This window comes from Cryptomeria japonica, chromosome 5 (assembly GCF_030272615.1).
Source record: "Cryptomeria japonica chromosome 5, Sugi_1.0, whole genome shotgun sequence".
NCBI classification, from domain to species: Eukaryota; Viridiplantae; Streptophyta; class Pinopsida; order Cupressales; family Cupressaceae; genus Cryptomeria; species Cryptomeria japonica.
Window position 1 is genome coordinate 917,085,763 of NC_081409.1, and position 16,449 is coordinate 917,102,211.

The following is a 16,449-nucleotide window of genomic DNA, read 5'->3' on the forward strand; positions in this document are numbered from 1 at the left end:
GCTATTCTATCAACTATATTCTAACTCTTCCAACTAACCTATTCTCTCTAATTCCTAATTATTTTCTGATTAGCCTTTACAAATGAAATGCCAGGGCTTATATAGTGCCCACAATACAATTCGATGGCTTAGATCAATTCGAGATCAATGGCCAAGATTCAACAATGAAAACCCTAATTAGGGTTTGTTACAACCATTACATAACATTTAACGCTTGACCAATGATAAAATTGTATTGCTTGGACACATGTCCTCTCTAGAAAAATCGACCAATGGATAGCCGGGGTAGGTACATCGGAGTTTGTGCCACCTTCCATGAGTTAGGTACATTGAATCTGGAAATGCTGAGGTGGACCACACTGACTGGAGAAGTGATGACAACCCTTGTTCTGACTTCTTGCGTCCTTGATTTGCAGGATGATGATGTACCTCGCCTTGAAACGCTGGACTGGAGGAGGCCGCCCTTGTCGCTGCTTGATCGTCCTTGAGGAGACCATCCTTGATCCGGCAGATCCTTTGAGCTTGGAGTCGCCATCTTGATACCTACACAACATTTCAAAATTAGTAATATATTTTGCAACGTGGAAATATAGACTAGAAAGAGGATTTAAGTTTTAATTTAGGAAACCTCATGATAAATCTTTGAATTATCATTTCCTAAATTTACTAAGCCACTTGAGATTGAAAATTCAAAATTCAAAATTGAGACTAGGAGAATCTCGCCATACCTCCACTTGGGAATTAACTCTAAGAAAAGATGCAAAATTAAGCAAGTTGGCTAGGCAAAATGTGGATCAAAGTCTTCAAAATGTGCTTCTTCTATCAACCTCACCACTTCTAGCCTTTAACTGGCACTCCTTCTTGGACCAGATTTCGCACTCCTTTATTGCTCCTTCAAAATCACACTTGGACAAATGATTGAAAGATGGATTAACATGCTCAACACACCCCTCTTATATAGACGCTCATCTTGATAATTGCCCCTAGGCCGACTTGGAAAATAGGCCCAAAAAACAAATAAAATTTAATAAAAGAGGGGGCCGACCTTGCAAAATAATACCCCAAGCGCTCCCTTTTTTAAAAATTTAATTTAATAATAATTAAATAAATGCCTTTATAATTAAAAACTTCGATTTTTTAAAGGCTTTAAATTAATTATTGAAAGTCCACGCGCTATTTTTTAAATACCAATTTAATTAAATCTTTCACATTTTTATCGAATTTGGCATTTTAATGCAATTCAAAAAATATTGTCGCCTAAGCATGGGAGGACTAAGGGACATCAACAACATCGCTCTGGTCCCTGGGTGAGGGACAGGAGCGCCTATACCTTTTGGACCTCACACTTCTTGTTTTACGTTTGAAACTTCATCCTTTACGTCCAAAATGGGATTCTCGCTCGGCATTTTGAGTTTAACCTATTCTATCTTTGGAATGGATGCCTTTTAAACCATTTTCGCCCTGGTCCCTTGGTGAGGGATAGGAGTGATTTCATCTTTTGTCCTTGGACCTTGTCTTTCAAATCGCCACTTCCAGTTTGGAGGCAAACAATGATCTTCGTTCGTCCTTTAACGCATGTTCAACTCCATTTTGCAAGGCAAACTTCGACCTTCTTAAGACTTTCGCCCTGGTCCTCCAGTGAAGGACAAGAGCGATTTTTACATTTTGGCCTAAGATTGTTGACTCTTTGGGTTATTTCTTTGTTCACCATCTTTCAAAAGACATTTCTCACTTTGCATCTCTTTGTCTTGGCATGATTTTGGAAGGAAATGATTGATTTGAAGAATATCGCCTTGGTCCTTGAGTGAAGGACAGGAGCGCCATTTAGTTGATTGTGCAAATTCTTGATCTCCTCGTCCTTGAATTACCTTTAAGGCACAAAACATGCTTTCTCCATTTTATCTTAAGTCGTGAAAATGAGAAATGGTATTTCAATCGTTAGGCACTTAGGCGTTTTGAAGATTTCGCTCTAGTCCCTTGGAGAGGGACAGGAGCGAACCTTTGTTCCTTGTGCTCATCCTTGTTTATATCAACTTGCAATTGCCTTCACAATATAAAACGATGTCCTTTGGTCCTTCTTGAACACTTGAAATGTGATCAACATCCAAAACTTAAGCCTTTATAGAGATTTCGCTCTGGTCCCTGACTGAGGGACAGGAGCGAATTTGAGCATATAGTGTAAATCCTTCATCATATTGACTTGCAATTGTCTTCAAGGCGCAAAATGATGTTCTTTACTCCCTTTCGAACACTTGAAATGTGAGCGGCAACCTAAATTTGGACACATTTGAATATTTCGCTCTGGTCCCTTGGAGAGGGATAGGAGCGAACTTGGGCATTTAGTGCAAATCCTTCATCCTCGGCGGTCTTTGCAACTTCATTCTTCGTCGAGACACCTCAAACGTCATTGCCACTTCGTACTTTTGACTTGGAGTGATTTAAACTTGGGAGGAAGGCAACACAACCAATATTTCGCCCTGGTCCCTGGCTGAGGGACAGGAGCGAACTTTCACTTGTAGGCTCAATCATGCTTTGCTAACTTTTAAAACCATCTTCAATGGATCCGCCATGCTCCCCTTCACTCATCCTTGACATGTAATTTGCTTCATCTTGGCGAGAGATTTGTCTAAGGAAGAAATCGCTCTGGTCCCTGGGAGAGGGACAGGAGCGCCTAGGACAATATGGGCTTCACTTGGCGTTTTTGCAATCTTCAAATTATCTTCAACGGACTCGTTACGCCTCCTTTGCTTGCCTCAAACTTAACACTTACTCGATCTTCGCCCAAAACTTGTCTTATAAGGAAAATCGCTCTGGTCCCTGAGAGAGGGACGGGAGCTATCACTTAAATTCGCCCTGGTCCCTGGCAGAGGGACAGGAGCGATTTTGCTTCTAGGGTCAATTTTCCTCATGATTGCGCTTTCAAGTTATATTCAACTGATAAAATATATCTCCTTTGATCTTCTCAATTCGCGAAATCGTTCAAATCTTTCAAGGACAAGGCAATTTTGAATTTCAAGCTCCGGTCCTTCAGTGAGGGACAGGAGCGATTTTTGTCCTCCAGGCCCAAATGCTTCACTTTTCACCATGAAATGTCTTTGCTAGGGAAGATATCATCCTGCTTCATGCTATGAATAAAAGTTAATGTCCAAACAAGGTCTAAAATTGTGCATATAAAGAAAATCGCTCTGGTCCTTCAGTGAGGGACAGGAGCGATTTGACCTTCTAGGCAAAAACTTCATCATTTCATTGCTTTTGATCAAGTCTGGATGCTCCATCATGCTCATTTTGCCCTTCACCATGCCTCTGATGTCTCAATTCGTCCAAACAAGGTCAGGAATGGCTCAAATAAGTATTATCGCCCTGGTCCCTTGGTGAGGGACAGGAGCGCTTCGCCTTGGTCCTCCTGGGAGGGACAGGAGCGAAGTTCGCTCTGGATCCTCAGTGAAGGACAGGAGCGAAATTTGACTTTCCGAACTCTCTATCAGGACAATTTAAATGGAATATAACATTTAAGTATAAGAAAGAAGAAACATAGAAGGAAAATTCTTTCTTATACTTTAAGTTATATTCCATATATACTTTCAGGATGTTTGAGAGTGGTTTCAGACCTCCAGGAGTTACATTCCAAAATCTAGCTTTTTGAGGTTTTTCAGTTTCCAGACTTAGTCAAATTTCAGGATCAGGACATTCCAGACTTAGCCAAATTTCAGGATCAGGACGTTCAGACTTAGCCAAATTTTCAGGACATTCCAGACTTAGCCAAATTTCAGGATCAAGACATCACTCAAGCCGGACTTGCTTATCCATGTGATCACCTGGGCGACACTCAAAATGCAAAGGCTAACTAACAAAACCCTAAAAGACCTAGAAAACAAACCCTAAAAAGCAAAAAACATGGGTCCCCATTTGCAATGGGGCGATGTGTGAAAACGTCACAACAGGTAGGTAGGAAATAGGTGTGGTAGGTAGGAGAAACAAGAAAATATTCCACATGAGGTGGATCACCCACTGAAGGTGGAATTATCACTCCATAATAAGTGGATATGATAAAGTAACGACAAGATCACAAAAGGTGGAAATTCTCCTACACACTAGCCCTATGTGGCACAAACACCCAAGTGTCTCATACCCAAACTACTATGAAATGCATTTCCTAAGTAAACTTAAGTAAGGTGTAATAACATCCAACATGAATAATTAATTACACCAACAGAAACCTTGGAGTTGTCTCATTTGATTGCGAAGTATAGCATTTGAGAGACTTTGTTCGAGAGAGGATAAGATACCTTGGTATTTTATTCTATGTTTGATTGCGCATAAAAAACACATCAACATGTACATTTATGGCCTACCTCTAAGTAATTTGCCCCTAACTCCTTATAGATAAGCCCTTCTCATACCTTTTTTCTTATGGGGAATTACTTATTTGAAGTCAAGGTACATGCTTTGTGCAAATGATCTTGCACCTATTTACCTTAGTATTGACGAGTAGAAAATTGTTTTATATATCAACTGTACAGTAATATTTGGGCTATATCATGAATTGTTTAATGTGTTTCCCTGGCTAGAAAGTTTCCAATTCTATAATGATTTTCTTATATTCTCCCACTTGCTAGCATGCTGTTCGATGCCCTTCCCATCCTCATACCATGCCTTACTTTCCATCCAAATCAGCATGGTTGCCACCCTAACAGCCATGTGCTGATTGGATCATGCTTATTCTTGGATAGACTAATCAAGACATTGACAAAGTTGTGCAAATCTAATTAGTTGTTCCTTATGCGCGCCAACAAGGTAGTAGGATTTTTTGAAAGCATGAACAAAACTGTACATGAAAATTTCTCCCGATTCTGTCATGAACAAGGAAATTTTTTTCAATAGGGCAAATGTATCTCTTCTTTTGTAGAGATCATGCTTACTTTAAATCATCAGTCTACTTAATTAATCTAATTAACTTAACAGTCAACATCTTTCTTTCATTCCAAGATTGGATATCGAAGTTTACCTAATAGGTGCTTTCATAGAGATTGGAAATACTGCAAAAGTTGTGCCAAGTAATCAATCATATTGGCCTCTTCATGTTGTAAATGTTCTTCAATATCATCTCCTTGTCACTGCAAGGTATCTTCTATCATCTTCTTGTACCATTTGGGGTTTAGTATCTCAGTCCTTGATCTACTTATCTGGTAGAGAACAAAGATAGACCAAATGTTTACTAGAAGAGCTATAGTTTGCCTTTTGTCAGTTGAAATCCTAGGTTGTCATTTTCTGTTAGAATTCTGTTATTAGATTCAAAGGTTGGGCTGGCATTGTTAGTGTTTGCTGAGAGTTAGGCTCTGCCGTTTTGACCATGAGTGCCATGAACCATGATAAAGCCAACATTGTATATCACATGATGTTTGGTGAATCTATTGTTGGACACAATGGATCACTGAGAGGGGTGTGAATCAGTGATTTAAACACTTATTCTTTAATCAGAGCTATACCGGTTCAATATGAAATACACAAGATGCAAACCGGTTACCAAAGCAATGCAGGCAATGTGTATGGGAGAAATAACTAAAGAATTAATACTTCACACACATGAAGATGCAACACATAACACTAGATGTACGAGGAAAACCCAATATGGGAAAAACTTCAGTGAGAATAGTTGCTGGAGATCTTCTGCTCCAATCTAGCCTCACAATGAAAAAGATTTGATTACAAATTTTAGGGCACGAACCCAAGGAGCACCAACCCTTGATTTATGAGCACCAACTCAAAGGAGCACCAACCCCTGCACAATTTATAGGCTACAACCTAAAGGAGCTACAACCCCTGCACTAAGCACCTACTCAGTGAAAACAATATTAAAACTCAGATATACAAATGAGATCCTTGCTGCAAATGAAGTTTTGCAACCCTTCAAAGCTTTGCACTGTCGGTTTCTATCTTACCGGTTTTTGTCGACTCAACACATACTGCAAATTAGCCTTTCTGCTGGTTCTAACTCTCCTCAATCTTCTCTCCCTCTGTTTTGCTGAATTCAAATCACACTTGGTCACTCTTTGTCAGGTACTGCTTCTTTTAGTTTGTCACCTTTGCATTCTATGCTCACTTTTCCGGTTTGTTCCTTACACTGGTTTACCCTTCTTCTCCTTATCGGTACAATCTTCACTCACAAACACTTCAAGTGTTTATCTCTTCGGCTTTCATACAATGATTTCACTCTTTTCTTCACTCTTTAGCAACAACACTATTTGTCTTAGGTCACCATATTTAAACTGAAGCTTTCCCGCCAAAAAACAATTCAAACAGAGAGTGGCTAGGGTTTCCTTCTACCGACCAAATCTGCATTCAATCTGATCCGATCCGCCTTGGATCACACACTTGCATTGGAGGAATAATCCATCACGCGTTTTCAATCTGTCCATAATATGTTTACCAGAAATAACAAACTCGACCATGATTTTCGGCCTTGAAATCTGTCGACTCATTTATGATCCAGCTATTTCCTTCTCGAGGTCCTCTTGCAATCTGATTTCTTTGCTTCGATCTAGGCGCCAACAACTCCCTGATCTTTCTCCGTCGTTCATTCTTCCTCGAGCCACATTGATCTGTTATCGACCCGTGATTTGTGGTTGTTTCATTTAATGTCGCCTAACTACTCCAACAAACATGTCGATAGAAACTTCACCGACATCTGCATGCTTGCCACCTCAACTCCATGTGGCATCACTTCGGCATACACTTAGCTCACCGACACAAGGTCGGTTTAAATTTGATCATTCATCAAACTCATACCGGCACAAGCCCTTACCGGTGAGACCTTCTCCTTTTTGCTAACCGGTAGTGTACACTACACCGGTAGCACAACTTCACCTCCTTTGGTTTGTGATCGCTTTGTCACTCTGCCTCTTTATCACAACCTTTATCACAAGCAAACAACTATTCTTTATACTGGTTACAATTGGTCATGCCAACACACAACTTCATATCACTTCTTACCGGTGATGTCACTAACAATCTCAATACCTACTTGTCTTCCACCATACCGGTTGACAAGCCTTCATGTTAATCTTCCTTATGCCGGTTCAATTTTCTTCATACCAAGTTGACATACCCCACCGGTAGCTTGCAATACCGGTTGACATCAATGACAACTCAATGCCAACACCTATAGGATGGCACATTTTGATCAAACATATATTCTTCTGATCAAAAAGCCTTTTCAAATGTAACTTTCTGTTTCCCTCTACATACACCTAACCTGTCTATAAACCAATATATGGCACAGGCATGTTTCCCTGGACATAGTCAGTTATGTACTAGGCTCCAGATCATGGTAAGATTGTAACAGAAGATTTGATCATAAACATAGCTTTAAGTGGTTTTTTAGGTAATCCATTAAATTTTTTACGGTGTGCTATTAGTATTAGTATTAGATGAAATGTGCTGTAATAAATTGGTTGTCTTGCACATCAGATTCTGATGGGCACCGATATTGATAAGAAAATGTTTTCAATCTTTGAATAATAGTTTCTGATCCATGACAGCAGAAAGCTCATCCACTGCTAAGCTTATATTCTTCTCCATTTAAAGAAATGCTGCTACTTATGCTCATTTATATTTAGTATTTGATCTTCTTAAAATGCATGAGAGGGGTTTTAAACAATTTATTTTCTGTTATTCCATTTTCATGCTTTCAGGCTGGGAGTTATGTCACAGATGATGTATGCCATACTCTTATTGTTGCAATAAGCAATGCAATGGACCTTCAAGGATATACTGTGAGGTCACTTTATCGAGCGTTGCAGCATCAGAATGAACATGTGAGAGATTCCAGTCATTCTTCCTTCTAAAGTAATATTAATGATTGACCTTGTGTTTCATCAAAATTGCCTCTTTATGGTGTAGATGGAAAAAAGTGATTGTGTACATTAGTTTTGAAGTTATCTAATTGTGATTTTTTCAGACATTTTGATAAAACTTATATTTGTCATTTTCTGTTCTGTATCAATGCTGCTAATTAATATTTTCAGATATCATTAGATTTTATTGTTAGACTGTAGTTGAGTTGTCTTTTAATTGAATTTGTTCCTAAATCAAGCCTTACAGGTAGTAAGTTCTAGCTTTCCAGAATATTGCTCGCATAAATTTAGATTTGACTTCCTTTGCAGTTGAGGTGTGTTATTAGGTGAATACTTTTTTAGTTCAAGCTTTAAATATAGCAAGGACTCTATTTTCCTGCATCCTTTTAATGATTATTAGTTAATGTCTTCATGTACATGTCCTTTTGGTCAACTTAAATGACGAGAACATCTTCCATTCATGTTTCCTTTTTTAGTCTTCCTCAGCTTATTTTTTAAAATCTTATCTTTTATGGTTGTTTGAACAACAAATTTATAAGCTAAGACTCTCTCATGTGAGAATCTGTGATGTAAGGACATCTGTTTCTTGATGGGAACAATTGCTCGGATAGAGTAGCCTTTTAAACCATATATATGAGAATTCAGAAAAAGCAATTGAATTATCAAAGGCATGGATAAATAGAATCCTCAAATGAGAAGCATTCTGGACATGCATTTCTTTATGAAGTCTCTATTAGGAAATACACACGGATTGCTAAACAGATTCAAAGGGTGAGGGTTGTTTTATGCCTATTTTGATGGGCTTATAGAAAATTGTTGCCACTAAACCTGTCAATTTTTGAACAATAAGATGGAAATGGTTTCAATTTAAGTTACAGTTATAATAAAACAACCATGTGACAATTAGGCTTAAGTCATCTGGACCTTTCATAGGGCATCATAATTGTTATTAACATGTCGTTTGCTTGCAGGATGGACAACAACTAGAATGCAATCCTGGTAGGTAATTGAAGCTTTGTAGAATTCTAGTGACCAAGGACCCACTGACGTATGCTACAAGAGTTTAATGTATACTTCCAAAAAGTCTTCGATTCTTTTTCATCAATAATATTAAACTAATAACAGTCCAAAATTGAATCAACTGGAAGCAAATATTGGGAATTGAAAAAATTGAATCCTCACACCCAAAATTGAAAGCACCGAAACCAAGAATCCATTGAACTAGTTTGTCAATCTTTGAATGAGACTTCATTGAAAACTTGGAGGGTTTTTCGTCCTCAAAGCTTTAAAATTTCAGAGGGTTTTTGTCTTCGGGAAGAGATGAAGAATGCATGTTCATTTTTGCAAAAAGAAATTATTTCAGAAAGCATGTAGACACTTGGATTTATAAAACTTTATTTTGAAGAAATAAAAAAATAATTATTTCTTCTGGGCTTAATTTCCCATGAGTTATATAATTATAATTTAGCTGTCCTTTTCATCACCTTTTGTACCATGAGCCTAGTGACACTTAAATTAATCACTTGTAAAACCTTTCTAAATAATTAAATAGAAGTTGTGATTTAATTTTTTACTTTTCAACAACTTAAATATTTAATTATTTAATTAATTTTCTTGTTTTATATCCCACTAGCCTAGTGGAAAATTATGGAATTAGGCTATAAGGGCCATCTGCACACTTATGCTCGAGAAGGGGACATGACAAAGCATATAGCTGATTTTTAATAAATTGTAAGATTGCCAAGTCTAGTTGGGTTTCAACCTTCACATTTGATAAGGTAATGATTATAATTCAGGATTGAGATTATGAAGCATCCTAATAATCTTAATAGGGATAATGCATAATATTTAATAATACTAAATTCTAATTAGTGGTTATTATGTCTTGATCTTTTCATCTAATGGTATAGTGGTTTATTTAAATTTTATAAACTGTAAGATCACCAAGACTAGTTGGGTCTCACCTTTACAAACTGATGTCAATTTGTAATCTTTCATTTTACAATGGGATGGTGTGTTTCTAACTATTTTATCTTAGAAAATAATTATTCCAATTTAAAAAATCTCGGAACATTTGACAAGGTCATGATTCCAATTCTCAATTGGGATCATGAAACATCCTAATAATTTTAGTAGGCATGATGGACAATAATTAATGGGATGTGGAATATAATTGATTGGACATTTATCCACACATTAATTATTGGTTATTATGTATTGATCTCTTCATCTAATAGAATAGTGGTTAATCAATATAAGGGTCTCTTATGTGTAAAATCAATAATTTATTTTGATGATGGACTGCAAATTGTGGTCTGAAACGTTGATTTCTATGAGTCTATTGTAGATTTTCTGGAATGTGTCTCTCTTTACATTTTGTACTAATAAAGCTTGAAGTCTTTAATTCCCAATTGTTGTTAGATAATGAAGCAGGTTATTAGTGTAGTTGTGCAACGGTGCATCCAGACAATGAGACAACTCCAGAGCATGGGAGATGCTAATTGGAGCTACAAGTGGTAGTGAAGTAGCAGTCACTAGAGATTTAGGACTCATTTCTACAACAAACAAGAAAGATTCCTGCATAGGTGGGACTTTGGTTATCTCTTCACACACATGAAAAATACATTAAGTAAATACTAGATCACATTATGAACATGTGCCAATGATACATATCCTTGGCTCAATCTTGAGTCCTTGACAAAGAAAGAATGAATTATATTAATGTCTACAAATGACCAAAGTAGGTCAATGGGACCGTAAAATACAACAGGTAACAATAGAAATGTTGAAAATTAAACTCTAACGTCTAAAAGAAACAATATGTTACCATATAAAAGCTAGAAACACTAGAACAAAATATTCTAAGTAATTGTGCTAGAGGGATGGGAGCTATTGGGGATGAATCCAAAATGATAAACCTGCAGTGCCACACATAAAGAACCAAACATGTCCGACCAAAGTGCTAGAAATGGTACTGGGTAAGCCCCCTAAATCTTTGTTCATGCAATTTATCTACCTCAGATTTCATAGCAGATAGGATACCCTAAAATAGAGTGCTCTTTTGTTTTCGTCCTTGGAGATAGTAAAGGTGACAAATCTATCAGCTTGTGGAATAGGCTGGCTAGTCTCAATCCATAACTGGTGAGAGCATGCTCTAAACAGATTAGTATCCTTCTCAAGAGGTGAGGCTTGTCTTTCTATTCCTGATAAGCCATTTTGCGTTTTTCAGGTTATGCACTTCGATTGGCATGGAATCAATGTTTAATTAATAAAGTATAAGGATTGCTCTTGCTGACAAATTGTTAATGTCTCAGTGCACTGGATTGCACTATCACAGAGCCTGGATTCTTTTCCAGGTTGACCTTGTTGTATCCCAATCACTGTACAGACATTCCAGTCTGTATTCAATCACAGATATAATTCTCTAAGCAAAACATAAATGATATCATTATATCTGGTTCTTAATTTTGTATGTTCATTTGCATTTGGGGGATAACTGTAATTTTTGGTTTAGAATGAAAACATTCATATCTTGAAAAAAAATTCTCATTTTTTAACATGAATAGAGCTTCACATCCAATAAAGGCTAAAACAGTGTAAAATGTATTTCATTTTATATTTAATTGAAGCTACATAAAAAAAATATAGAAACTCATTGTTGGCAACCTATGTTCCACTGAGATATGTCCCCTGGGAAAATCTGGCTTTTACTGTCTGTGGGATATTTCAGGGATGCACTGATTGCTAGGAAACAACCCCTATCATAAAAATGCAAAATGGCAGGTGCGTTTCCCCAACCTCTTGGGGCTGGCTGGCCATGGTCTATGGACAAGCACTGGTAAAGACAGAGAATTATATAAAAAAGAAAAAAAATTCTCGTGAGGGTTTTTATATGCCACTCATAACACTCATAACGCAGCCATGGATCCTGGCTACATCAAGGGTATTGGTGCCAAGAGTTATTCAATAGTTTTAGGTGTGATAAATGGTCTCAGCTTTCTCTTGACATTCTTCATGCCTGAAATGAAGGGAAGATTGCTCAAAGAACTTTCCAGCGATAATGAGGAACAGCAAATGGATGTCAAATCATCAGCTTGACCACTGCATTTATACCACCTTTATGTTTTTCCAACCATGCATTTGAACGTGAAAGAATTTTAAGATGTTAAGGCCGCACCCATGGCAAAATGTTGTTTCACCTGTGTCTAATTTGAGGGGAAAAGTATTTTTTTAATCATTCTTTTGTAGTTAATTTTTGTATCAACACTCATGTTAATTCTCTATTTAGCTCTAATGATATGTAATATGGTTCTATAATGTATATGATGAATGGCTTAACATATATCACCATTTTATTTTTAACATTGCTATTCATTGTAATATAACAATTTTTTTTTTCCTCCATGTGATAAGAAAATTTGTTTTTACCTTGTTAAATCTGCTTGGCTTGATTTAACATGCATGGAAACTTTTTGAAGTATTAAATCCTGACAAACATTCGGTTACATTTGCATCAGGAAAGTCTTGTTCGTGTTACCATTTGGTGTATTGGTGAGTATGGTGAAATGCTGGTAAACCATGCTGGTGAACTAGATGGGGAGGAACCTTTGACAGTAAGTACATCTGTGTGTGCCTGTGCTATTGGACTCTTAGCTTATACATGCATAATGGGAATTATCAACATGTAAGTTGACAAATAGCGTGCCACATCTGATGTTTGAAAGTTGACACATAAAAACATGGTTGCATATATTCATTCATGCATGGAAATTGATTGCAAGCAACTGTGAGTTGTGGATTCAGATTCTACTGACCAAACAGGTTCATTTTCTTCCTAATTCCCAATTTATGGCCCATTCCAATTGTTAGTTTTATTTTAATGAAAACTATGTTTGAAAATGTAGACATTTTATCTGCATCCAATTGGGAGTTCAAATTAATTCTGGATCATTAAATTTGGATAGTTGTATTAGCTTGTAAGGATTAACCAATTGAGACATTGGCTAACCTGTCTTTCTATCCATCTTTGACATCTATTCAGACTTGAAAAATAGGATATCATTTCAGGACATGTTTTTTATCAACTTCTTATAGCCTTACAGAGGGAGATTTGGGCTAAGTGTTTTAAAACAAATTTAATAAAAGGATGGAATACAAGGTTAATGTTATTTCATGTTCTGCTGCACCTGATACCAGTTTTTGACTTATGAATGTGTTGTTGAATTCCACTTTCATAGATGACGAGCAGGACTTTTGGCAAGAGCTGCTAGGTGTACCACATTACAGCACTATAAATTCAGTGTAGCAAGAGTAAAATGCTATGCTATGGATTTATTAATAAATAATAATTATTATCAAAGGTAGCAAAGTGTGGTTATCATGCCGTGTTTTGGAGTTGTCAGAAAGAAAGAAAAAGAGGTTTTAATAATGTCTGCGAGTGACCAAAGCAAGCCAGATGGATAGAAAAGTACAATATACTGAGAAGCAACAAATGCAGTGTGCCTAAAAACATTCCACATAAAAGAAAAAGAGTTGATCAAGAAAGAGCTTGCTATGATACCATTCTTAAGTTTTGGGTTTAGACAATACTAATAGTCAAAGATATGAGCAGGATTAACAAGGCCCTCTGATGCAGGAACATCTGGGTCTACAAGCAATCCTGCATCACCAAAAATAATTGTTGGTTTGTTTTCACCTTTCAACTTTTCTTTTAGGTGTGTTTTCTTTTGTAGCTTCAATCAACTAGCCTCCTAAAGGTTGCTGCATGAAGATTTCAGGGTTATTACTTGTTTCAAACTAGTAGCTTTGCAATCAAATGTTTAAAAATTGCTTCAGGATTTTCATGGGATTAAATTTAAGTTGCTATAGGATGGTTTGGTTTCAAATTACTTTAGGTAGACTATGTATTTCTAGTTATAGAAGGCCTATGTTTTAAGTATTTAGGTATTGATAACGGGCTCCAGCAAATATAGGGGATGCTTTAAATATAAATACAAAGCAGTATGTTATACTGATATGATAAAATTTCTATTATCGCTTCATGCAATATAATCGTTTATATTGGATTTTTATCTTGAAGCTATTCATAAACCGTAATTGGAGCTGACACTGTGATTATTATTAGCAATATCTAGAGACTATTTTCCTGTGACCTGTGGCTGGAAATTTCTTTTCCTCTTAGCAACAATTTTTTGAAGGTATACTGATTGGCAACAAATTTTCTTTCTTGGATTGATGGCAGTTAAATCTATGTTCCTATATGATTTGATGTCTTGTTTGTTGAAGTAATATTTGGCATCGAGTTGGCGTTTCATCTTTCCTTGATTGTTCTTCATTTCTGAATGATAGTTACTTTTTGGCTTTTGTTTTATTCTAGCAAGTTAAGATCAGATGATTTTCCTGTTCACATGGCCTTCAACTTGTTTGAGTTTCTTGGAACATGTGACCAATAATTTGATCATTCCTAAGTCACAAGGTGTTCAGTTATTGTTGCCTTGGCCAATATTTATTTTTCATCATGGCAATTGATGTGGGTTTCACAGGAGTCATTTCAGTGATTTCACAGTATGGCATGTTCATTTCATTGGCCACTAGACTTCCCTGTGGCTAATATCAATTATCCTTCTTAGGAACAACACCATTGAAGAAAACTGTGTGGCTGTTCATCTTTTAGAAGCTGTCAGGAGCTGTATACTCTCTTGGACACGGACAAGACTTCTCACAGCCTTCCTCTTCTCATTACAAACTAAGTTGCCTGTTCGGGTTCGGGTTCAAGAACTGGGTTCGCCGGTTCAGCAAAATTTTTACAGCATGAATTAATATTAGAATATCACATAGCATCATATAAACAACAAAACCGCCATAAACTTGTAATCATCGCATCATGATCATACTATCATAGCATCATAACTTCAATTTCTATATCAAAATAATAATATCGAGTTCCTGTTTCATTGTTTCAACTTTCAACAATTGGAACTTTAACTTTTAAGTTTTAATCATCGAATGGATTCTCTAAATCATCATCATCATCATCATCATTTACATTAGATGAACCACGAGCAATGCCAATGCCAGTTACACTTGCACTAATAGTGTTCTCGCTTTCTAAGTCATCAAATGCAACAAGCTAAGAAGTGGAAGCATCCAAGTTAGTATGCTCTGGTTCTATATCCCACATCTTTGTCTCCCCTTGCTTGTAGTCTTGTTGCTTGTGTGGAAGGAGATGAAATTTGGAATGCACATATAGTAAGTTCTCAAAGAGTGTTGAAGATATTATAGCTACGGTTGGATTCCTCTGACCAACCTAGCTAATCCAAATGTCTAATTGGCCTGTCGGCCTTAGACATTTGTGTGTAATCAACTTACTTGTTCCTGTTCGTATTATTATGTTCAGATCATATAGACTACCTGCGATTATTGATTGATTATATGACATAATTGCTATCACGTGCATATCCATTATCGTATTGCATCACATTTTGTTATGAACGGTTTTACATAACTGATTCCATCTATTAGTGTATTGGTTAATATCGTTTATGATTGTTTGTTATTAATTATACAAAACCGATTATATCTGTATCGGTTTGGTTATTATCCCGATTACATTTGTGAATCGGTTTGTCTTCAATAGCCATCAGTCTCTTAGTAAAGAGTCACGACCTCTTAGGAAGACTTCGAGTTTCATATATAAGTATGATATATCTCCTTTGGAAGGTAACTAGAAAGAGATATCAACAAGTCGATAATATACTGTATACGTGAATATATACATATAGATCGTGGGAAGTCAAATACTGCAGTCTGTATATATATATATATAGTTCATGACTATGTACAGACAGCAGAAACAATAACAATATCAGATTGAATGTGATAAATTGGAATCACTCAGCATACGGTAGATTTAGCATATCATCTGCAGATCAATATAACAGCATACAAGTAGATTGTTTCAGATAGTTCTTCATACTCAGCAGTAGATCAAATATATATAAATCAGACTGGAGTCTATTTATATTCTATTGTGATCAAAACTAAACTCTAAAATACCCGTCTATTATAAACCTGATCTAAATTTAACAAAGAGGAATGATATTATTGGTTGTTTTTGTGATTTGTGATTGTGAAATGAATGATACTGGTCAGATTTAGTGTTTGTAGGCCTTTAAAAAGCTTTTTATTTAAATGTTGAAAAATGTAGACTGGGCTTTTGGTGTGGCTGGGAGTGCTTGGGCACATCATTGAACATCTAGGGTATGTCCTTGCTTTCCCAGGTACCTTGTGGGCATGTCTCACTCCCACTCTGTCCCATGGCAAGTTTGACTCCTTCCGTTTTTGATAATGCAGATCATGAAGGTTAAAAATAGAATCTGACCTTTTCATAATATGCATTTTTTTTGTTTATGGCTGGGTTGGGCATCTGGGTTCACTCTGGACGAACTGGCACACCGTTCGGTGCACCCTGGACGGACCTACAAGCGGACTGAACCAGGACCAGTACCAGGTTCGAACTGGACCAGGATCCAGCCTTCCAAGGGGAGAACCTGGTATCTTAGAATACAACTCCCAATTCTCATTTGGGGTTTTAAAA

General features: G+C 36.7%; 1 protein-coding gene across 1 annotated transcript in view; it reads left to right on the top strand.

The window, feature by feature from the left end:
* Positions 1-16,449, top strand: part of LOC131066239 (AP-1 complex subunit gamma-2) — a 152,426-nt gene that overhangs the window by 115,084 nt on the left and 20,893 nt on the right. Inside the window, exons 10-11 of the mRNA XM_058000947.2 lie at positions 7,692-7,814; positions 12,371-12,466. Coding sequence (XP_057856930.2) covers positions 7,692-7,814; positions 12,371-12,466 — 219 coding nt within the window. The remainder of the gene's footprint in view (positions 1-7,691; positions 7,815-12,370; positions 12,467-16,449) is intronic.